This window comes from Littorina saxatilis, linkage group LG8 (assembly GCF_037325665.1).
Source record: "Littorina saxatilis isolate snail1 linkage group LG8, US_GU_Lsax_2.0, whole genome shotgun sequence".
NCBI classification, from domain to species: Eukaryota; Metazoa; Mollusca; class Gastropoda; order Littorinimorpha; family Littorinidae; genus Littorina; species Littorina saxatilis.
In genome coordinates this window covers 3,940,020-3,965,019 of record NC_090252.1, presented here as the reverse complement: position 1 = coordinate 3,965,019, position 25,000 = coordinate 3,940,020, and the positions used below count along the sequence as shown (strand labels likewise).

The following is a 25,000-nucleotide window of genomic DNA, read 5'->3' as shown; positions in this document are numbered from 1 at the left end:
CAGGCGCGTGCGCAGAAGATGCCGGATCTGAGTGCTGAGAAGCATGTGAAGAACCAGAATGAAGAGTCCCTGCAATAAAACAACAAATATTAAAAAACTTTTAAAAAAAGGCTGAGATCAGTTTCACGTGAGGGAAGTGGGATTTTATGAAGAATGCACGTGCAGAACCAGAATGAAGAATTCCTGCAATGGAAACGTCTGGAATCATTTTCACGATAAGGAGGCGGGATTTTGTTGTTGTTGTTGTTGAAAATGGACTGTTTATTTGAATGCATTTTTTTTTTTTTTTTTTTTTGGGGGGGGGGGGGGAGGGGGGGTGGAGGGGGGATTTTGTTAAACTGCGCCGGTGCTGGCAGAATGAAAGATAATATTGTAAGATACCAGAAGGGAGCACCATGTACCACTATAGATGATTTTAGAAAATAACTTTGTCGGGTGAGTGAATACTCTTGCATTTTGTGAGTCAAACTTTCCCACGTGACATTACAGGCCAATCACAAGCGAGGGGTGTGTCTAAAACACGCGGACAAGTACACGTTTTGAAAGCTTGCCTTACTAAAAGCAAGAGTATTGAATCTAGAAACCAAACAAACAATATTAACCCGAGAGAGTGATTTCCGGAATTGGTCAATTCAGAGCAAGTGTACATTGTAATGGCAGGTTGAAATGAGATGACAGGATGGAGATTGTGGCGTGAATGTTTTAGGCAGAAAGGCAGGAGGACATTCACTGAACGTGTTAAACAAGAAGGGCAAAGCCCATACGACTCACATGCTTGACCTTGACCTTTACATGACCTTGACCTTCAGCTAAACCTAGCAATGACATCATACACTAAGAACTGCTTTACACATTTTTCCTACCAAAATACATGTGACCTTGACCCAAGGTCAAGGTCATCCAAGGTCATGCAACACAAAGCTGTTAATTCAAGACATAGGAAGTACAATGGTGCTTATTGGCTCTTTCTACCATGAGATATGGTCACTTTTAGTGGTTCACTACCTTATTTTGGTCACATTTCATAAGGGTCAAAGTGACCTTGACCTTGATCATATGTGACCAAATGTGTCTCATGATGAAAGCATAACATGTGCCCCACATAATTTTTAAGTTTGAAACAGTTATCTTCCATAGTTCAGGGTCAAGGTCACTTCAAAATATGTATACAATCCAACTTTGAAGAGCTCCTGTGACCTTGACCTTGAAGCAAGGTAAACCAAACTGGTATCAAAAGATGGGGCTTACTTTGCCCTATATATCATATATAGGTGAGGTATCCAATCTCAAAAACGTCAGAGAAAATGGGGAAAATGTGAAAAATAGCTGTTTTTTAGACAACATTTATGGCCCCTGCGACCTTGACCTTGAAGCAAGGTCAAGATGCTATGTATGTTTTTTGGGGCCTTGTCATCATACACCATCTTGCCAAATGTGGTACTGATAGACTGAATAGTGTCCAAGAAATATCCAACGTTAAAGTTTTCCGGACGGACGGACGCCGGGACGGACGGACGGACGGACGGACGGACGGACGGACGACTCGGGTGAGTACATAGACTCACTTTTGCTTCGCATGTGAGTCAAAAAGGGAGCCCGGAAGCAGCCACGCAAGGTCGTGTTTCCCCAAGCAGACGAATTTGCAGCCAATCGCCGCCGATAAGTTCGTGTGACTCGCAGTCGTTTGAGGTACACAATTACGTGCTATTGCAGATGCAGCCAGTCGCATTGAAATCACAAACTGACGACGACATTTTGAAAAAAAGGAAAGTGTATGACACGGGTTCACGGGGTAAAATAAACAAGATCTAAAGGGTGAAATTTAAAAAGAAATGAATTAAAAAATATCAGTGAAACAAACAAGATGTTTCATAGATTAGTTTCCTTTTGCACCAAGATTTAAATTGAAATATCTCATTGTAGATATATCTAAATGTATACAATCATGTGGATGTCAAAACGTGCATGCATACTTTTGGTTACTTTCTGAGCTTTAACTGCGCACTCATACCCGTCTTTCCTGCCAGTAACCCACCACATGGATAACATAATACTGCAGAGGAACCCCCCCCCCACCACCACCCCTTTAGAGACCTCACAAATCTGAGAAAATTTGGCCTGAAATAGCAGGGAGAATATTAATGTGGATGTAAAAGCGCGCATGCATACTTTTGGTTACTTTCTGAGCTATAACTGCGCACTCATGATCCCCGAATAAAGGAGGGATGCTTAAATTGCGGAGGGGGGTGGGGTGGGGGGGGGGTCACAGTACTTTTATGTCACCCTCTGTTGACACTCGTCAGGTTAATTACTGTAATCAGAGCAATAATGAACAAGCCCGTAACCATAAGTGGCCCAGAAAAGCAGTATTCTGTCACCTGTGTGCAACTAACGTCGCCATAACTGTTTCTACCTTAGACGAGCTGTGTCAGCCATCATGACAAACAACCATGCCTCTGACATTTTATTATGGGGGCGAGGACGCCCCCATTCTATACGGATAGTTTCGAGGTTGACCATGGGCAGCGACATTTTGTTGTGAAATACGTCATCAGTTTGTGTACACAGGAAGTTGTGACATCCGTCACCCTATGGGAGGGGTGGAGGCAACATTGTTCATCTGTAGAAAGTTGTGAAATCCGTCTTCCTATGGGAGGAGTGAAGGCAAATTTGGTCACCACAGAGTTTGTGTAACACAGGAAGTTGTGAAATACGTCACCCTATGGGAGGGGTGACGGCAAAATCGCAAAAACATGATAGGTCGCATTGTGCAGGGTCAACTGCAACAAACTCAAACCGAGCCATTCATACCTAGTTGTATTTGAGCGACTTATATACCGACATTTTTATTTCTTATTTTCAGCACAGGTGTAGGAAAAATCATGAACCAAAATGTTATTTATTTTCTAATTTAACTTTTTTTTTACAAATATGACCATGGTCTTTTAAACATACAGTGACATTAAACATTGTTATGTTAAAAAAAAAGAAAAAAGAAAAAAAGCTTTTGTGCACAAATCAGAAAATACATTGTACATTTTACCTACAGGCCAAACAGTGTCTGTTGGCGGCAAAGGACCCAGCAAGTTGCTATTTTTAGATCGATTAAAAGTTGTCAAGAACAGGCGCTTACATTTGGATGTGTCCACTGATAGTAGGTTTGGTTGTGATCAATCAGAATGATGTGGGAATAAAAATGTATGACAGTTTGGTATGATGACATGTAATTCAAATATGCTGAAATGTAATATTATACATGATATAATATTATTATGGCTGTTGCCATGACCATGAACCCCAAGAAAGGTTTAATGTTATGTAAAATCAAAATACCAAAATCAAGCACCTACTAATCTGGTCTACGGTGCGGGAAGATTGAGGCCAACTTCGCCGCGCCGCGCTCATTGACTTGCGTCAAGGCCGATGCGCGTAGATTCCCAGAATGTTTACTTTCGGTTAGATTCTTCGACAGCATTCGCAGAGGTGACTGCCGTTACAGAGGTGAGTAAAAGTTAGCTACATTGGTGCTCAGTGATTTACAAGCATGTTTTCTGTTGCTATGTAAATTCTCCTGTCTTATGTAGAACACACACACTTTGTATTACATTTTTTTTTTACAATAATCTCATTTGGTGCTGGGTACAAATATTTTAAAAGTTTTCAGGTTCATGTTATTCTCTAGTTTCACTTTTTGTTTTACGCTCGACACGTGTTTGAATCTGTATCTGTCTGCAACTGTGAGTAAGTACACCTGAATCCAACATACTAAAGAGAAATAGAGAGCTTCAGTATTTAGTCTGTACTTTAAAAAAATTGTTATTGCTTGCATTTTTCTTCCGTTGTATTTTTTATGTCTTGAAAATAATAAAAATTGCTTTGAAAATGTATTGTGTACCGCAGTAGAAGTAATTTATTACTTTTGGGAGTTTAGTAACGTGATATCAGTTTTCAATTGTTCGTTCACTTATATTGCTTTCAGATTTAACACACAAGAAACAGCAGCACGGTTTTCGTTGCGAAAAAGGGCATTGGCAGTGTTACGCGATCGAATTGTGTATTATGTACACGCGGTGTTCTTCTGGAAAAGACCGAAGCGACATGTGACGTCAGTCGTTCAGCCCGCGAGCGGTGGGAGGGGGGGGGAGGGGGGTTCACATGGTTTGTTTGTTTGTTTGTTTGTTTCAGACCCACACCCATATACACACATTTCACATGTAAACCATTTGTCCGCCCCCTGTCGATATTTATCGACTAAGTTCCTTGTTTCCTCTGTACTGCGTCTGTTACCTGGATTGAGGTAATTAAGACAGGACGGTGCTATCAATCATGGTAAAGTAATACCAAAGCAGAGAATTAGCAAGACTGCAGAAGAACCATGGCAACATAATAGGCTAGAAATAAACCACGGGAATTTGAGACAGTTTTATTTCCTCTTTTATTTATACGATTGACATGTCTGGGTTTTTAAACAGCAGGCAGCGGCGTATATGGCTGCCTAAACGGCAGGGTAAAAACGGTCATACACGTAAAAATCCACTCGTGCAAAAACACGAGTGTTCGTGGGAGTTTCAGCCCACTAACGGAGAAGAAGAAGAAGAAGGAGAAGAAGAAGAAGAAACAGGAACACCTTAATATGTAAGTTGGTGGGCATACACGTGGACACACACGAAGGAACTTTCCTGTCATTTTCTTCTTCGCGGCTCCTCAGCAGTCTTGCGAAACTCACTGCTTCATTATTACACACTGCCTTGATGGATATAGTTCCTTCCTGTCTTAATTACCTCAGTTCAGGTGCAGCACAAAGGAACAAAGATATAATTAAACACTGCCTTGATGGTAGGGCATGAAGGGAAGGGGGGGCGGGTAAGGTGGAAGGGGAAGTTTAGTAGCAAGCTTACCGAATTCCGCATTTCCTGTTGCATAACGACAATACCTCTGTCTGTTTTGACCCCTTAATTTTCATTTCCTGTTACATAACGACAATACCTCTGTCTGTTTTGACCCCTTAATTTTCATTTCCCGTTACATAACGACAATACCTCTGTCTGTTTTGACCCCTTAATTTTCATTTCCCGTTACATAACGACAATACCTCTGTCTGTTTTGACCCCTTAATTTACATTTCCCGTTACATAACGACAATACCTCTGTCTGTTTTGACCCCTTAATTTTCATTTCCCGTTACATAACGACAATACATCTGTCTGTTTTGACCTCTTAATTTACATTTTCTGACTCCTTTTCCACACAGAGATGTATGTACTCACCCCTGACCTACATACCGCGCATACAATTATAGATTGTTGCTGCTTCAGCAACTGGCAGCCGGGGATGGTGTTATGGGGAGTTAGTGCATGCTTTTATTGTTGATATCTTTTTTGGACCCACGAAAACACCCCTTCGCCGCTCCTCCCTCTAAAAACACGGCGAATATGCTTGTTACAGTGTACACATTAATAACGATGTTGTTGTTGTTGTTGATGTTGTTGTTGTTGTTGCTGGTGGTGTTGTTGTTATTGTTGTTGTTATTGGCGGCGAACATGATTGTTACAGTTGAGACATTATTAACGATGTTATTGTTGTTATTGTTGTTGTTGTTGTTGTTCATGTTGGCGAACATGGTTGCTAAAGATGAGACACAAATAACGATTTTGTTGATGTTGATGTTGGTGGTGTTGGTGATGTTGATGTTGGTGGTGTTGGTGACGTTGTTGTTGTTATTGTTGTTGTTATTGTTGTAGCTGTTTTTGTTAACTAAGCCTGACTGACCTGTGAGGAGTTGAGGATGACGAAGAGATACTGTAACAACTTGCCGGACGGCGTGACGGGCAGTCCCAACAGCCAGGGGATACTGGACACCGGAAGCAGCGAGAACACCGTGGCCAGCGCGTGTCTGTAACAACAGTGTTTGTCCAACATTTCTATCAATTTGATTTTAATGAGGCCGTGACAGTGCCGCCTCATTTTTTTTAATAAAAAGACGGATATGACGTAATCAAAGTCACTGATGAAGAACAAAATGAAGACAATCTGGGAATATCATCAGGAAGAATGTGTATGTAATATTTTACGAAGATCCAAATAGTAGTTCTCAGGAAATTGCTCACCACACACACACACACACACACACACACACACAGCGCGCGCGTGCTCGAGGCGTCCAGTCCTGATTTATAAAAGAAAAAAAATGAGTTGACATACTAAACGAGTTATCTTCTATTGTCAACACAAGGAAACAGGTCTCTTTGCTCAGCGTCAGGCTCCGCGCGGTTAAGGTCTGGATGCTTGTCAGGGGAGCAGAACAGTCATTATGGACGACTAGGGGCCAGGGGTTGGAAAGGACAAACACATGACGCCATGGCGGAGTCACCAAGTTGTCACACCATACATCGTCTTGTTGTCGTTACTGGTCGGCTCATGTTGATATTTATTTCCTCGACATGTCTGTTATTTCTTGCTAACAGTCAGCATATTAGAAATAGTTCATAATAACGGATAGCCCATGGTTCTTTTCCACCGCTGAGAAAAACAATAACTCGTTAACGGACCCGCATGCCCTTGATCACTCTTCACTCTTCACTCTTCACTCTTCACTCTTCACTCTTCACTCTTCACGCTTCACTCTTCACTCTTCACTCTTCACTCTTCACTCGTCACGCTTCACTCTTCACGCTTCACGCTTCACTCTTCACTCTTCACTCTTCACTCTTCACGCTTCACTCTTCACGCTTCACTCTTCACGCTTCACTCTTCACTCTTCACGCTTCACTCTTCACGCTTCACTCTTCACTCTTCACGCTTCACTCTTCACGCTTCACTCTTCACTCTTCACTCTTCACGCTTCACTCTTCACGCTTCACGCTTCACGCTTCACTCTTCATTCTTCACTCTTCACTCTTCACGCTTCACGCTTCACTCTTCACTCTTCACGCTTCACTCTTCACTCTTCACGCTTCACTCTTCACTCTTCACGCTTCACTCTTCACTCTTCACTCTTCACTCTTCACGCTTCACTCTTCACGCTTCACGCTTCACTCTTCACGCTTCACTCTTCACTCTTCACGCTTCACTCTTCACTCTTCACGCTTCACTCTTCACTCTTCACTCTTCACTCTTCACTCTTCACTGAAATGCTCCATTTTTGAACACAGTTGTGAACTGTGAACACTTTTTGAAATACTATTTGATTCTACTATCAGATGTAGCACACATGCTAATAAATATTAGTGTTTACCGTGTGTGTTACTTGTCCCAGACCGGCACGGTTGGCATAGTGGTAAGGCGTCCGCCCCGTGATCGGGAGGTCGTGGGTTCGAACCCAGGCCGGGTCATACCTAAGACTTTAAAATTGGCAATCTAGTGGCTGCTCCGCCTGGCGTCTGGCATTATGGGGTTAGTGCTAGGACTGGTTGGTCCGGTGTCAGAATAATGTGACTGGGTGAGACATGAAGCCTGTGCTGCGACTTCTGTCTTGTGTGTGGCGCACGTTAAATGTCAAAGCAGCACCGCCCTGATATCACCCTTCGTGGTGGACTGGGCGTTAAGCAAACAAACAAATAAACAAACTTTTCCCAGTAGAATTATATAGCTCGATCGATCGTCACACAGGCTTCACAACTGGTTACAAAATGAATGTTTAAAAGAGGAACACTTGAGTTTACAGTCCTCTCTTTATTTCGCTTGCAGCCCAAAGTTCGTGCACGACAAACGATGCAGATTGTCCTCAAAGTACAGACTTTTAGAGCAACCCTCTGACCCGCTGCATCCCGCGTCGTGCCATCTGTCATGTAACGCGTGCGAAGGGAACACCGTCTTGGCCAATAAATGTCAGGCCTTGGGTTTAAACAGTGTTTATTCAGTTACAAAGCCTTGGAGTGTATGTAATCATAAAGGAGCACAACATGATGCACTTATAAATGTGCGCTTAGAAACAAACGAGTAATGTCAGGCCTTACAATCGAGAACTCATAACCAGCCTGCTGGGCGGATCAGAACAATATGGTCATCACGCATATATTATTGAAAGGAACGGAGTGAGTCTTTGCTATAGATGTTTTCAAATTCAAATTTTTTTGTTCGTACCAATAGAAAGGTCAGACCTATAAGCTTAATTGTTTTCGGAGTGAAAAACAAAACCCAAAAAATGTAAAAAGAGTTAGACGAAAGCAAGTGGCAGCAACAACCAAGAGCACAAAGTCCTTGGACAGAATAGCAACATCAGCAACATCATGTCATCATCGTGCACGCAAGATAAATCTCCTTACCATGATCCTATCAGCGCTGAACCAGCCAGACGAAAAGTATGGAACTTTAAGAGGATAGGGGAACAGAAGAGGAGGGGTGGGGTCACCAAGAATCGACCTTCACGAATGAGACCTCTGAGTATGTCATCACACTTGTATGACCTCAGAGCTTGCATGACAAAACCTACACGACATGCGCAGTTTCAGCGAAACACGCTCGCAAAAATAAAGTCCAAAGAAGATTGGAAATTAAGTTTGGAGTTAAAAGAAGAAAAAAAAGACAGAGAGTTATCTAAATGAAAAAGCATTCCATGTATGCTATCACACTCATATGACCTTAGAAGCTTTAAGTGAGCACTACGTGACATTTCTTGTTCTAGCGAAACACGATAGCAAATATACAGAGTCCATAGAGGATAGTAACGCACAGTTTGGAGTTTAGAGAAAAAGAAGACAGAGAATTATTTAAATAAAAAAGAATTCCTTGTTTGCTATCACAGTAAATAGGACCTCAGAAGAGGTAAGGGTACGCTACGTGGCATGTACATTTCTAGCGAAACACGCTCGCAAATATTCTCTTAGTAATAGTAGATTAGTCCCTCTTTAGGGCGAGGGCCAGTTACAAAAAGCATACCTATATGCTTGTTCTGTTATCCTCGTAAAATAAAGAATTGTCATTGTCATTGTCATCATTTTTGCCAAGCATCGATCGTGTGGTGTCAATAACGTACAACAACAAAATTAGGATGATAATGTGCTCCAAATATCAAAGAAGATGGTGAAATAATGTTTGGAGTTAAACGGAAAGAACCTCAGATAATTGTCTACATGAAACATAATTCCGTGTTTGCTATAACACTAATGTGACAGACGAAGCTGTAAGGGAGCGTTACATGGCTTGCACAGTTCTAGCAGAACAGACTCGCAGATACACGGAGTTTTAATGACAAACGACACCGATTGAACAAACAGATACGTCTCTGCTGTCACCCTCACATCAACACTGACATCTCTGCTGTCACCCTCACATCAACACTGACATCTCTGCTGTCACCCTCACATCAACACTGAAATCTCTGCTGTCACCCTCACATCAACACTGAAATCTCTGCTGTCACCCTCACATCAACACTGAAATCTCTGGCGTCAAAAGAGAAGGGAATTTCGCGAAGACGTCATAAACGACAATAATAGCGTCACAGGAAAGTTCTATCACTTCTGATGATGTCTCCCGAGAAAATCACAAAGAATGTCAAGAAATAAGTTTGTCTCGGTGACTCAGTCACCTCAGCACAGTGAAAATACTCGCAAGGTCACGGCAAGGTAATGCTTTGCATGTATCGGTATCGTATCTCATTAAGCGGATCGGGAAAATGAAGAAGGGGGTCACTACATGGGCAACCAGGCAACTTAGGCCGCATGACCTTCAGTGCTATCGTTATCGTTGTGTTCTCAGAGCTAGCCCAGTATGTCTTGTGGCCTAACAAGAAAGAGAGTCCGATGTTTCTCACCACACGGATATGACGTCAGAGCTTGCAGGAGAAACAGTATGCGAAATGCAATGATGCACACACGACACACGTTTCACATCAACACTCTGTTAAGAGGATAGAGAAACGAGACAGTGGAAGTCTCCAACAACCAAGCAGTAGCCACACACAAAAGAAATGGATGTTTTCTATCCCGCTGATGTGACCCGAAAGCTGGTTGTGGATGGCTTGTATGACACGCACGACACTGACAGGGCTGGACAGTGGAACCGCCCTTTTAAGACCCAAACACAATCTCAAAAATCAGGTCTTAATCAATCAATCAATCAATCAATCAATCAATCAATATGAGGCTTATATCGCGCGTATTCCGTGGGTACAGTTCTAAGCGCAGGGATTTAAAAAAAAAATTATGCAATTTATTTCGCGCACATATTCAAGGCGCAGGGATTTATTTATGCCGTGTGAGATGGAATTTGTTTTACACAATACATCACGCATTCACATCGGCCAGCAGATCGCAGCCATTTCGGCGCAAATCCTACTTTTCACGGCCTATTATTCCAAGTCACACGGGTATTTTGGTGGACATTTTTATCTATGCCTATACAATTTTGCCAGGAAAGACCCTTTTGTCAATCGTGGGATCTTTAACGTGCACACCCCAATGTAGTGTACACGAAGGGACCTCGGTTTTTCGTCTCATCCGAAAGACTAGCAGTCCTGACCCTGAGCAATAACATTGTTCTGTCAGCTTTGCACAACATTACAAGCCTATCATCCTACATATTAGTGATCTTCTGGCGAGATAGGAAAGCAAACGCATTTTTCTGACAAGAATGTAAGAGCGTTAAAGGCAAAGTGTTTCCCGTGTAAGCCAATCTGGTTTATATCTCAGACTGCCCTGGCTTGAGGGAAAGCAGCATATTTCAGTTTGGATACATGTTTGTCCAGAGTGGTAGGTCTTAATTTTGTTGTTGAATTTTTTTGTTTAATGCAACTATTGTCAATCTCCGAAATAAGTTTTACCCCCCACCCCCCAAAAAAAGCCACACACACAAAAACCAACCACCCACACTGTTCTACAGAGGAAGCATGCAGGCTGTAGAATGGTGTATGTGTGTAAATGAAATAGTGCTCTTATTGCATGTGTAACCGAGTGCCGAAACACTACGATCACCTCGGGAAGCGAAGTGCAATCAAACAGGTTTGAAAATATTAGGGCTAATTTCTTAGCCCTATAAAAACTGTTATGCAAACCCGAAGGTTTCCATGAACATACAGACAACGTTAAAATTAATATTAAAAGTCCTACGGTTTTGAGCCATTAAGGACTTGAGTGTTTGTCCGCTTTCAAAAAGAGGAAAGAAAGAAACAAAAAATAAGGAGAGGAGGGCAGGGGGTGGGGTTGAGTTGATAATGCTCTGTGGAATTTGTTAAAATGAAAAGTAGTTAAGATGTTTCTTGGTAAGAATTATAAGTCTGTATTCTATATCTTGAATAACGGGTTTGTAAAATGATTTTTTTTTTTAATTCAAATCGAGTTAAAAAGTGGAACCTTTCAGGATCACCAATAAAACCAAATAGATGAGCAAGTAAGAGGAACACGAACAATAAATCTCAAAACTTTTTACAAATAAAAGGATTAAAATGTAAGCCACGAAGGCCGTGGTAATAAAAACAATATGTACAGTTTGGCGACTAGTGGGCCTTGGGTGAGGATATGTTGTCTAGAGGGTAGTCGCTGGAATCAGGAGGGATGGCGGGAGCCACTCGACCTCAAACTGAAACACGCTGATGTGATAATCTGGGCTTAGTTATACCCACAGCCCCATGTCCGAGTCCCTGACCAGTCGGCACAGCAGCAAGCTGTGTGACCAGCCTAGAGAACTGCTACTGCGCAAATAATCCTGGGGACTCAGACCATGGAGCTGCATATGGTCATATAAGGTTTTAAAGGTAATTCTATTTGTAGCGCATGGAGCGAAAATGTGTTGAAATGAATAGGGTTCTCCACAATGGCAGGACTTGTTAAAGATATGGAAGCGGCAGCCGCCGACACGGAGGCGTCTGAAGATAGTGAGGAGGTTTGTTGGGAGATCGGGGTGTAGATCGTTCATATCAATGGGTTGATAGGACAGAGATGTTACGTACTGACTTCGAATGAGTTTACGGATTTTACTGTAGAACTCGGTTACTGAGTAGCCGATGTTAGTGTTAGCTGGGCTAGATTCTGCCGCTTCTTTGGCAGCGACATCCGCCAGTTCATTTCCCCGGACCCCTACGTGAGAGGGGACCCAGAGAAATGATACGGATGTGCCGGATGAGATTAACTGGTGACATATAAAGAGGATTTCTCTTTGTAGCTCTGCCCGATTTGATGTGTTTCGATGCAGAGCTTGTAATGAAGAGCGCGAGTCAGAGCAGAAAACTACCGCACGCGGTGTGACTGGGAGGTCATTTATAAAAGTGCATGCCATGAGCAAGGCAAATAGCTCGGCTGAGAATATGGAGATGTCTTTATTAAGAGTATATTTCCTTGAGATTTTGAGATCTGGGATCACAAAGGCGCAGCCAACGCTGCCGTCTGCAAATTTGGATCCGTCAGTAAAGACTTTTAAATGCTCCGAGAATTTGTAGTTTAGGGTTTCTTTTGTAACAGTAGCCAGGTAGACGGGGTTATCTTTTTTGGTAGTATTATCTTCACTGTCGTATATGATAGTAGGGGTTTCCTCAAGCCAAGGCGGGTAGGAGGGCGGGGGGACCCTGGCCAGCTCACTGACCTTCACCCCGCTATCGGCTAGAATGCGGTTTACTGTGTCGGATAAGGGTAGCGTTTTGGCCAAGAGTTGAGTGCTATGTTTGGTGTTGGCCTCATAATTTTGGTGCTGAGGAAAAAAGTCAGTCAGGACCTCGCAGGCAGAGTTCTCTACCGCGTGGGCTCTGACAGCATACTGAGCTGAACGGAGTTTTATCTCATCCACAAGGGGCAGCCACCCACACTCGCTGTAGACTCGACTCTTACTCGCTTGTTGGGAGAGTCCCAGAGCTATTTTGAGCGCCCTGCACTCTATAATAGCCAGTTTTTTCATGAGCGCCGGGCGCGTCGCGAAATAAGCTTCGCACCCGTAAAGGAGGCGGGAGCGAATTAATGCCCGCACTACCTCTGTGACACACTTACGTCCTCTGGCCCAGGATTGGGACGCCAGGTAGCGTATGATATAAAGATCCTTGTTGGCCTTATTGATCAGATGTTCGATATGACTGGTCCAGTTAAGTCGGGTATCGATGATAACGCCGAGGAACTTAACTTCTGAGCTCGGTTTGATAATATCACAACCTATCTTTATACTGCAGTTCCTGTACAGTTGTCTACGGGAGACAACAAGAAAGACTGTTTTATTTGAGGCTAGTTGGAAGCCGTTGGTGTACATATATTGACAGAGGTTGTCGATTTTAGTTTGGTAAGAAGATAAGTCAACAGTGTTGGTAACTCTGTTATGGCGTGGTCTATTAGTGTCTATTAAGGCGAGGTCGTCCGCATACAGAAGTACACTGGCACCGTCAACCTTAACAGAAGTAATGTCATAGAGCATGATGCTGAATAAGTTTGGCGCGATGATACTGCCCTGGGGAACCCCCATGTCCAGCGCATGGGTTTCGGACACCGAAGAGCCCACTCGGACAGACATCTTGCGATTGCTGATGAAGTTTTTGATGAATTGGTACATGTGGCCAGAGACACCGATTCTGCCGAGTTTTAGGAGTAGACGAGCATGCCAGACGCTGTCGTACGCAGATTTAATATCAAAGAAGGTTCCAAGAAGAGAATTATTACTATGTGCCAAGGTCTTTTTGATTTTTTCAGTGACGTGCACAATGTGGTCCGCACACGAACGACCTTGCCTAAAACCTGCCTGGCATGTAGGAATGATATTGTGTTTATTGAGGTGGAACTCCAGCCTCTGGTTCACCACACGCTCAAAGATCTTGCTGAGGTGGGGGGTTAGTGATATGGGGCGGTAACTGCCAGGTAGATTGCCCGGTTTTCCGCTCTTCAATACTGCTACTACTTGTGAGTCTGACCACGCTGCGGGGATAGTATCCTTTAACCAGCATAGATTGAAAAACTGAGTGAGCAACTTAACAAAGTTAGGTGGTAGATGTTTTATCATGTGATATGATATTGGGTCTAAACCTGTGGATTTTTTTGGGTCTTTCACAGAAGAGATGGCGTTTTGGACTTCTTTTGCCTTAAACATGCAGTTTATAGGCAACTGGTTGTCATCTGGGGGGTATGTGAAACCCTTCTCCTGATCTAACCTATAATTGAGTCGTTCAGTATCTAGGGATTTTGATTGACTATTTTTGGCAAAGGTATCTGCTAATAGGTTTGCCTTTTCAGAGTCAGTTGTGGTCATTTTATCACCCGATAGTAGTGGCTTTTCTTTAGTTCTGTATCTACATTTAAATCTGCGGATTTTCTTCCAGATTTTGCCACAGTCTTTGTAATCTTTAGTTTCTTTGTGGACAAAGTTTTCCCAGTTTTGAAGTTTAGCCTCAGCGGTGATCTGGTTAAATTGTATTTCAGCTGACTTCATATTCGTGAAGTTAGCGTCTGAGCAGTGCCTGAGATATGTCCTAATGTGATATCGCTTGTTTGCCAAGGCTTCATCACAGTCTGCATTCCACCACTCATTCCTTTTGGCCTTACAGTTAGGATTTACTGATTTAAGCGGAATGTGATTATTGGCAGCAGTGAGTATACATTGACGTATATTATTGTAAGAGGCTTCGATGTCATCCGTAAGGAGAGTTTCCTCCCTGACACCCTCGAGCTCCGCACGGAAGCTGTCCCAATTTGCCTGTTTGTAATTGTACTTTTTTCTGACCTCCGAGTTATTGCGATTAGAGGCGAAGTGGCGGAAGGTAAGAACAATGGGTAAGTGATCGGAGCCGAGGGCGTCCGGGAAAACGTTCCAGTCGATGTCAGTGACTATGGCATTTGAGCAAAGGGAGAGATCGATTGCTGATGGGGAATGGTCAGCTCTGTCTGGAAGTCTGGTTGCCGAGCCATCATTTAGTATACAAAAGTCAGTTTCCAAAATGACGTCAGCAAGGTTGCTATTGGCATGTTTGTATCTAGGGTTAGCAGAGTCCCACAGAGGGTGGTGATTATTAAAATCACCCATCACGCACCAGTGTGCCCTGCTATGATCCAGGGATTTTAGCCAGTCGGTAGTTCCTTTTTTATTACACCCGTGGGGGTAATATATGTTAACTATGTTGAGGTTTTTGGATCCTTTTATTTCGATTTCAACAGCACTTGTACTGAGATTTTCTGAACTAGGGATGAGAGGTGCAAAGGGTTTGTAATTTAAGGAAGACTTTAGATAAATAGCTGTTTGAATGAGTTGCCCTGAGCCCTTTTGCTCTACTATGGGAGGGAAGTCAAAACCATCTATAGAAGGCAGTAGGGAGCGTTTTCTCTTGACTGACTGGATAACTAAGATGTCAGCAGAGTGATTTGATATATAATTATATAGCTGAGAGAAGTTAGAGTTGATAGAGCGACAGTTCCACTGTAATATGATAAATCCGTGACCGCTTTCACCTTGTTCAGCCATTTTAACACGCACAAAGAAGGTAAGTTAAAGGGCAGATTTAAAATAGGTTAAAAAGTGGTTTTAACAGCTTTCATATCCGTCACGGACAACTGCTTGGCACCAGCAAGGGCGCCCAGCGCCAGAGTGGCGCCGCCGGGAATGAAGCGTTCAACCTTGGTGTTGGAGAGTTGTGTGTATGTAGCTGAGAGGGAGTCGATCAGGTCGAGAGGACTCTGCATCTGTCTGGCCTTAACCATGAAGCCGAGGCACTGCTCGATGAAACCTTGAAGGCCTCTTTGTTGTTCATTTAAATTTGCATATTGCTCTCCTGTTTTTAGCTTATCTAGTGCAGCGTCGGCTAGCTCATGCTCTGCCTTCTCCTGCTCCTCCCTCATCTGCTGCTTTATTTCCTGTTCAGTTTTAAGTTTGTATTCTCTGAATCTCTGGGCCAATCCCTCCTCCATTCTCCCCATCAACCTCTCGAAGAGCTGCTCTTCTTTCGAGTCCTCCTTCCTGTTCTGGGCTTTGCGTAGGAGGGAGGCCTTTAACCCGGGGGTCCCATGAAGCGGCGCCTCTGCCGGCCGAGCCGTCTGAGACTTACAGGGCGCCTGGGGGCCAGGATTTGGATTTTGCGAAGTTGTTTGGTGCTTCGCGGTTGCAGCAGAGCTGTCTGCATGAACTGGAAGGAGTGTATTGTCATGTTCGGTCATTTTGTTTTTGATTTCTTGTATTTTATTTACTTGCCCACCCAGGGGGGGTCTCTGGACAGCCAAAGAGTACCCGGACCGGGGGGTTGAGGTCCGCCGGATCGGTTGCGGAGGGGGACGCCAGAAGGAGTCCCTCATTTCCGCTGGGGCAGTCGCTGTTTTATTTTGTTGTTTGGCGAGCTCGCGCCGCGCCCGATCCAGGGCCTCAGAATATGGTATGTATGCTGCCGACCTGATCTTATTGGCCTGCAGCCTCAGTCTCATTTCCGGGCATCCAAGATAAGCGGCGGAATGCTCGCCCTTGCAGTTTACGCAATGTTTGGCCTTGGTGCACGTCGCTCCGTCGTGGCCCTTGGAGCCACATCGGGGGCAGATCTGCACTTTTGATTTGCATTGTTGTTTTAGGTGCGATAGTCTCTGGCACTTCGTACAGCGCCGCACTGGAGGAGTGTAGGGTTCGACGCCGTACACCTCACTCTCCAGAACGACGCTGTCTGGAAGAATTGCCGTTGTAAAGGTGACACGGACCGCCTGAGACGGTTTCCCATCCCTAAGGAGAAGACGGCGAAAAGATCGAACCGAGGAGGGGCCCTTTTCTACAAGACTCCCATCCTCCATCCGGACGCGCACGCCCACTGCCATCTCAGACAGGTCTGTTCCTGAATGTATTGTGGGTATGCGTTTAATGACACCTTCGGTTGTTACCTCCGGACGGTGGCATTTCACTTTGATGCCGCCGATCGAGTCCAGCCTCAATAGCTTGTTTTGTTGTGATGCTGAGGAGCACCCTACCAGGACGCTCCCAGCTGCCAGCATGCGTATTTCTTTGACCTCGCCGATGGCAAGGTCAAAAGTTTTTTTTCTCCTGAGGCCGAGTCCCTGCAATGTTGCAGGGCCCTCCTTCAGGTCCTGCACCACCACGGGGAACTCTAAGAAGGAGGGAGGAGGTTGCTTGGGTTGGTAAAGAAGTTTTCTTCGGGGTCTTTGTTTTGTGTGTGTGTGTGTATTGGCAGGTGGTAGTGGCTGTTGAGTTGTCTGGTTTTCTTGTGATTCAGTAAGGGGTTGGGAGGTGTCGACCCCCCGGGCAGATGTTGCATGGGAAATACCTGTGTTTCCCTGAAGAGGGGGACCCTCGCAGAGGACCTTTTGCTTCTTTTTCTTTTTGGGCTTCTTACGATTGACTTCGGTGAAGTCTTCCTCAAAATGATCAGTAATCTGAGAGCGTGGGGGGCTATCCCGGAAGAGAAGAGATTCCGGAGAGCTCTGCCCCCCCCTCAGGGTCGTCCTCCCGCAATCTCTTTCTCTTGAAAGGAGAAGATATGCTGGTTTTCTCATTGGTGATTGCTTTATTAAGCTGTTTGGATTTTGGGGACTGACCAGTCCGGCTGGCCCGGTCAGTCTCATTCAGTGATTCCATGGGAATATCTGGGGCGCGGTCAGAACCGCTTGCTGTTTGGTCCATATTAAGGGACCAATCTTGCTCCCTCAGAGCAGTGGTATCCGTTGGAAGGTAGTTATCTACCCAGATGAATGTTTCCCGCCTATCAGCAAAGGTGGTGTTTGGCAGTTTGTGTTTAGCAACTTGGCTCATCACTTACAAGGTACGGTACGGTCACCAAGAAAAAACAAGCCAAACAGCTCAGGGTTAAAAAGGCAGGATATATAAAAGCAGGGTAACAAAAGCGTCCCAAGACAAAGAGTGAGCTGAAGCTCACCCCTCTAGCGACTTTCACTTCTCTCCCGAGAATCACGAGGACTCCTGCAGGGCGAGTGAGAACGCCACCAAGGGCAGCTAGCCCCCTTTCTGGACCCACGCCAAGAGCAGAGGGAGCTGTGTCGTGTGTTTAAGACACAACGAAAATGTGATTGTCCCCCTTTACCCTCAGGAATTCGGGAGAAAATCGCTATTTGAGCACTGACTTGGCTATGTAAGCTCGAGGTGCGTTAAAGCAGTCGCTATGTAATCAGCATGTTTGCTTGTGAAAGAACGCACTCTACGGGCCAGCAACTGCAGTGAATTACTCGTGCTGAGTGTGACATGACATGCACGTGACAGAACACGACAATGACATGACATACAGACAATCGGAAACCACCAGACCCCATCACAAACAGAATTCTACAATACACCGGTGTTGACTTTAAAGGCCAACAACTCGGGTGCAGAGTCTGCTGTGAAAGGAGCGGTAGCCTCCCCTGTCACACATGTAACACACTATTGCTCACACAACACGGACTGAGGTTTACACATTTTGACATGTCACTTTTCCGCAAGATCAGAAAACATGCGTGCTTCTTTTTTTAAAAAGAAGAACAAGTGCACAGAGCTTACAATACAAGAGAAGCTTATGTCGTTAAGTAGCCTGAAGGAAACATGACAGTAGACATTAAACGTAATTTGTCTGGGTGGTATTTTTTTTTAACCAAATATGACATTTTACACAGATCGCGACAGTCTTTGTTCACCCCAACCGTCGTTATCTGTATGTAACCGTGTGCCGTAACACTACGATCACCTCGGGAAGCGAAGTGCAATCAAACAGGATTGAAAATGTTAGGGCTAATTTCTTAGCCCTATAAAAACTGTTGTGCAAACCCGAAGGTTTCCATGAACATACAGACAATCGGAAACCACCAGACCCCATCACAAACAGAATCTCACAATCCACGGGTGTTGACTTTAAAGGCCAACAACTCGGGTGCAGAGTCTGCTGTGAAAGGAGCGGTAGCCTCCCCTGTCACATGTAAAATGTCATATTTTGGAGAAGAAGAAAAAAACACCAAATATCATTGATGTGTCAGTCTATTTTAGTGAGAATTCCTGTAATTCTTTACGATTGAACGCACACAAACATGCACGCTTTTGTAGTCTCGGCTGAGCCGCCTTGATATTAGTTTTTGTCGGACTCTGACGTCACATGACTCAAAGAAGGAAATTCCCAAGTTTAATCGATAAATACAAGATATTTCTAAAAAGTATGATTAAATCTGCTTTTCCCCGAGCAGGTGATTGTCCCCCCTGACTCTTTAAGACCCGGTAAAGTTCAGAAGTTAATACCTGAGCAAAAGCTGATTACCGATCACGCAACACCACTGAAGGCTTACCTTACAAACAGGAATGTATAGGCCGCTTAGTCAATACACGCGTATGCGAACATGCGTCACCGCTGACAATGGAATAACCAATGACACAAATGCATGCGTGCTACTTGCAATCGAAGATGATATGTGACAAGTAAACCTGTATAAATACAATCTCTATCGATATCAAATTATGTTTGTTTGTCTGTCTGTCATGCCTGGCTGCCTGTCTGTTTGCTTGTTTGTTTGTATGTTGTCTGTCTGTCTGTGTGTGTGTGTGTGTGTGTGTGTGTGTGTGTGTGTGTGTCTCTCTCTCTCTCTCACCGACACACACACACACACACTCACGCACGTACACACACACACAGACACACACACACACACACACACACACACACACACACACACACACGCGCGCGCGCGCTAAACTCACTTGACTTTTTTGCCGGTGGGGACTTCACGTTTCTTGTCCAGCAGGTAACGCACGAAGAGCATAACCAGCATCACCGCCCCGTTACACTGTAACACACAACCCCTGTTACATTTTAAAGTGATACGACACCGCCCCGTTACACTGTAACACACAACCCCTGTTACATTTTAAAGTGATACGACACCGACAAAATAAACCAAGACATCTCTTCTTGACTCTATCTTCCAAAATAAAATAACTGACGTCAAAAGCGAAACTGAATTCGAAGAATGTTTGCGTCACATACACATTCTGTCAACGATTCTGCATGTCTCCCGAGGAAGTGACCAAGAATTTCGAAAACAAATTTGATTTTGATGACTCCGTCATTTCAGCAGCAGAACATTGCCATGAGTGGAACTGAAAAATGTCATGAATCCTGAAGACTTTTAAGGGGGGGGGGGGGGGGGGGGGGAGGGAGTCTGGGAGCCCCCAGACGCTGAAGGATTTGTATAATTAACAACCAAAAGAACGTTACCACAGACATTACGAATCCGGATTTCCAGCATATTTATTTATTTATTAAGGAGATTTCTATAGCGCATAACTAAAAGCACTATACCGGAAGAATCCCACCCATGCATTGCTCATAGTGTCACAGCCAGGCTGTGCATGCATCGCTATCGTACGACATTAATTATAACACGCAGCATCCGTTTTACAGTCACATCAAACATCACTTTTTTTTTTAATTTTTTTTTTAGATATTACATGTTATTTGTATTGTTTGTCAGAATATGATGTTTTGCACAGATCAAGACGCTTCACTTTCTCTGACACCTCGCTAGCGGTCAAGCTTAGCAATGAGTGTAAAGGTTTGTGTAAAATGTCACATTTTTGTCAACATTACAGATTATTTATATTTAGTCGGCCGCTGACGTCATGACCATGGCTCAAATGAGGACATCTTATGTTAATTGATTCAAAGTGATTTTTGTTTTTGTTTTTTAATTTATGTTCCAAGTTTGCATTGTACAGCTCTGTATGTATTTCTATTTTCAGTGCGACAACTGGTTTCCATGGATTGGATTGTTTTGTCAGTTTTCTTTTTTGCTTTTTTGTCAAAAAAGAGAGAAAGACAGAAAGAAAGAAGGAAAGAAACAAAAACCGCTCATAAGCCTAGCTTGTTGTGCTCCATGTTCCTTATTTCATGTATGCGGTAATAGTACCAATGGAATTTATTGAATAAACTTGTTTAAACCAAAGACAGAAATAAACAAACAAACTAAAAGCTGAAAATAACACCATTTATGTTGTTTTCGACTTTCTATATTGATTCAGATATGGTGAACACGCCACGCACTGATCATGTGACATTATGATCCTTGTCTCCGAGACTCGCACGCATTACTTCCCTAAGAGGCTTAACTTGGCGTGCCGAGACAAGCAAATATGCGGCAACATCGGTTTCTAAAAGGCGTAATAATACTCTAGTCACGTTCCGCTGAATGTGGTGTGCAACGTTTGGGTGACGCCTTTTTGTTTCATGGTGTTTCCAGGCTTTTTCTCTGGTAACCCTTGTTTTTATTTCTTTTTAATTTTTTAATTTTCATTACTTTATCGCTGGGAAATGTGGGTCGCTCCCTCCCAATGGAAAGCTAGCAGCAACAGAGTCGCGCTACCCAGGTTTAGGTGTAATCAGCCACCTGCAGCAGTTATGGCAAAATGACCGAGGTCACAGTGGTGACACGGGGGTGGGACATAATATACAGTGACTGAGTCTGCACATAAAGTTGATCCGTGTCCGTCCCGGCCCGGATTCGAACCTGCGACCTTAGTATCACAAGTCCAGTGCTCTACCAACTGAGCTACCGGGCCCCCTTGTGTGATTGTGGAGCACATTATCATGCTGATGTTGTGATTGTAAGTTATTGACACCACCTGATCGATGCTTGGCAAAACTAATCACAATGACAATTCTTTAGTTTACGAGGTTAACAGAATAAGCATAGGTAGTTTTTTTTGTGTGTATCTGGACCTCCCCCTAAAGAGGGACTAATCTACTATTACAAAATACGCGGATACAGCTTTGGCGAAGAATGCATGCTAGGAAAGCCGGGGAATAACATGATAGGCTTTTGTGTGCATGATGGCGAAATAACGTGTTTTTCAACCCCCCTCTTTCTCCACCTTCCTTCAATCTCCCCCTCTCTCCCACCCCCCTCTCTCTCTCTCCCTCTCTCTCTCACACACACACACACACACACACACACACACACACACACACACACACACACACACACACACACACACTCTCTCTCTCTTTCTCTCTCTCCCCACCCGCCTCTCTCTCCCTCCCTCTCTCTCTCTCTCTCTCTCTTTCTCTCTCTCCCCACCCCCCCTCTCTCTCTCTCTCTCTCTCTCTCTCTCTCTCTCTCTCTCTCTCTCTCTCTCTCTCGGTAGAAATCATGAAAACAATGTGGAGCTTAGGTAGCATGGATGTTAGTGTATTTTTTAAATTGTTTGATGCGCTAGTAAAACCTATGCTTTTGTACGCCTCTGAAATATGGGGTATCACACGCTTTCGTTCTGTTGAATCTCCGCATTTGTTTGCTTGTAAAAGATTTTTGAATGTTTTACCAAGAACTCCAAACGCGATGGCATATGGAGAACTCGGTCGTTTCCCTTTATTCATTGACAGTACTGTCAGTGTTATCAGGTACTGGCTAAAGCTGCAGAACATGTTTTTGGTTAGATTACCTAGACAAGCGTACGAGATGGATAAAAAAAAGATTTTCAAGGTTACCCGGAAATGAGGTTGATTTGCAAAATTGGGCTTGCTCGGTAAAGCGTTGTTTGGATATGTGTGGGTTTTCCTTTGTATGGCTGAATGGTGGTGTTGTTCATGAAAAAGCTTTTCTGCGTGCGTTTAGACAGCGTTTGATTGACTGCTATAAGCAGGAATGGTTTGGTAAGATAATGGAAAGTGATAGATTTTCAACGTATAGTTCGTTCAAGTCTTTATTGCAGCCGGAAAAATACCTAACAGATATCACACTTACTAAATTTAGAAACATTTTTGTCAAACTACGCCTAGGTATTATTGACCTGAATGGAAACAAACGCTATAGTGCTGTTACAAACACGTGCCCGTTTTGTCCTGCTGTGGAAAACGAAATACATTTTCTGCTACATTGCCCAAAATACCAGGATCTACGTGTAAAATATATTTTGAAATATTTCACTGACAATGTACATGTACCACCCTTGATTTTTCTGCTACAAAATGAGAGTATATACATTAATAGAGCTGTAGCCATGTATTGTTATTATGCCATGAAAACACGTGATGAAGAAATTTCAAACAGGCAATTGTTGCTATGACTGATACTTTGAGACAAAATTTGTAAATTTTCGTGCCACGATATATATTTCTCTTGTTTCTGTACAACCATGAAATTTTGTTGTGGATTTTTATTCCTATTTTTTCCTGTGTCTTTTGTAAACCCCCATGCGTATATGCCGGTGGCCTCGCATTAAATTTCCTGAGTTCCTGAGTTCCTGAGTTCTCTCTCTCTCTGTTATTAACAACTTACCACAGCGATGAAGATGACAGGACCGACGAAGGCCCATCGTGCGTTGTTGTGCGAGTTTAGCCAGCACCTGCACACATAAGGCCAAGACATAAAAGTCAATGTTTTCTATTCCCGACCTAGTTGTTCCTCTCAACACCAGAACTATTTTTTCACCCTTCAAAAAAAAAAATAAAAAAAATTGCCAGACTCGACTTAGCTAATTTCACAAGGAAAGTTATTTTTCTAGGACATCCAGGGCACACAGCTCGCACGATTTCCTGCCAATAAAAAGCCACATTACAAATACAAATGAAAAGAAAAAGTAACCGACCTACCAACCCTAATTATTTGCCCCTGTCATCAGAAAAAAACATGGCTTTTTTGTGCAGTGTTTGTGTGTGCCTAACCATACCAAATTCTGCACTATAAGGCGAATCCACTATTCCTGTCTTGATCGTACGGCTTGTCAGCATTGAGATCAGTTTTCTAGACACGTGAAAAACTCTCACGCTTCGGTTCGTTTGCGGAAAGTTTGTGACAGAATAAAATAGCTGTAATGACATCAAACACACTCTCACTTCTTTAAACTCTGGCCTATTTCCTTAAATTTTTTCTTGTGCGTGAACGAAGACACATACCGAAAGAGCCAACATAACTAGGCTGGGACCCACAAAAGACATTGAAACGAGTAACACATCTAAAGGGCAACTATTGGATAACACTATCATGAATTTATCATAAACTCTGCTGCTACTATATCACACACACACAAACACACACACACACAGACACACACACACACACAGACACACACACACACACACTGCACACACACTCACACACACACACACACACACACACGTACACAACAACAACAACAACAACAACAACAACATCAACAACATCCCACCCCCACCCCCCACACACATCCCCCAAAACAAAAGTGCCAACTTACAGACTCTCCCCACCATTATACGAGTCACTATCGATGACGGCGGTGATAGCCACGATAACGATGGGTATGACCCAGCCAATGGTCGTCAGGATGCACCGTCTCTTCCACCGTAACCCTGGCAACACGCGACACAACTGGGGAACAACAAAAGCGTGTGTATGAATCAAACAAGTAATGTTGAAATGTAAAAATATGTGTGTAATATTGTGTGTAATATTGTGTGTATTATTGTGTGTAATATTGTGTGTAATATTGTGTGTAATATTGTGTGCAATATGTGTGTAATATTGTGTGTAATATTGTGTGTAATATTGTGTGTAATATTGTGTGTAATATGTGTGTAATATTGTGTGTAATATTGTGTGTAATATTGTGTGTAATATTGTGTGTAATATTGTGTGTAATATTGTGTGTAATATGTGTGTAATATTGTGTGTAATATTGTGTGTAATATGTGTGTAATATTGTGTGTAATATTGTGTGTAATATGTGTGTAATATTGTGCTTGTTTAGTCAGGTAATATAAGCTTGTTTGCTTGAGTTCGTGTCCTTGTTGTGGACTGATAATTGTAACATGTCATGTATTTTGAATCACATTTTTTTTTTGGTTGTAACTGATACATGTGCAGTTACTGTACAAAGCCGCGTCTGGCGAAGGTTACCTTCATAATGAGATGCACGGAATAGGAGAGTGCCCAGCAGTGGAGACACAAAAACAGGTAGTGGATGATTGATGCTGAGATCTTGCACATCACCTGCAACAAAAACACAATTGATTGGTTAATTAGATAGCTAATTAGCTAACTAATTAATAAATCAGTCGATTTGTCCGTCCATCCTTTCCTCCGTCCGTCCTTGAATCACTCTGCTAATTGGTCACTAGCTTGTGCTTCGCTTGCTAGCTTGTTTGCTTGCGGACTGACTTACTTTG

At 43.4% G+C, this 25,000-nt stretch overlaps 1 protein-coding gene across 1 annotated transcript in view; it reads right to left on the bottom strand.

Annotated features, from left to right (window-relative positions):
* Positions 1-25,000, bottom strand: part of LOC138972553 (adhesion G protein-coupled receptor E5-like) — a 31,314-nt gene that overhangs the window by 316 nt on the left and 5,998 nt on the right. Inside the window, exons 6-11 of the mRNA XM_070345202.1 lie at positions 24,732-24,824; positions 24,070-24,203; positions 23,136-23,202; positions 19,561-19,646; positions 5,770-5,893; positions 1-69 (exon numbers count right to left, since the gene is read on the bottom strand). The exon at positions 1-69 is cut by the window's left edge and continues 316 nt beyond it. Coding sequence (XP_070201303.1) covers positions 1-69; positions 5,770-5,893; positions 19,561-19,646; positions 23,136-23,202; positions 24,070-24,203; positions 24,732-24,824 — 573 coding nt within the window. The remainder of the gene's footprint in view (positions 70-5,769; positions 5,894-19,560; positions 19,647-23,135; positions 23,203-24,069; positions 24,204-24,731; positions 24,825-25,000) is intronic.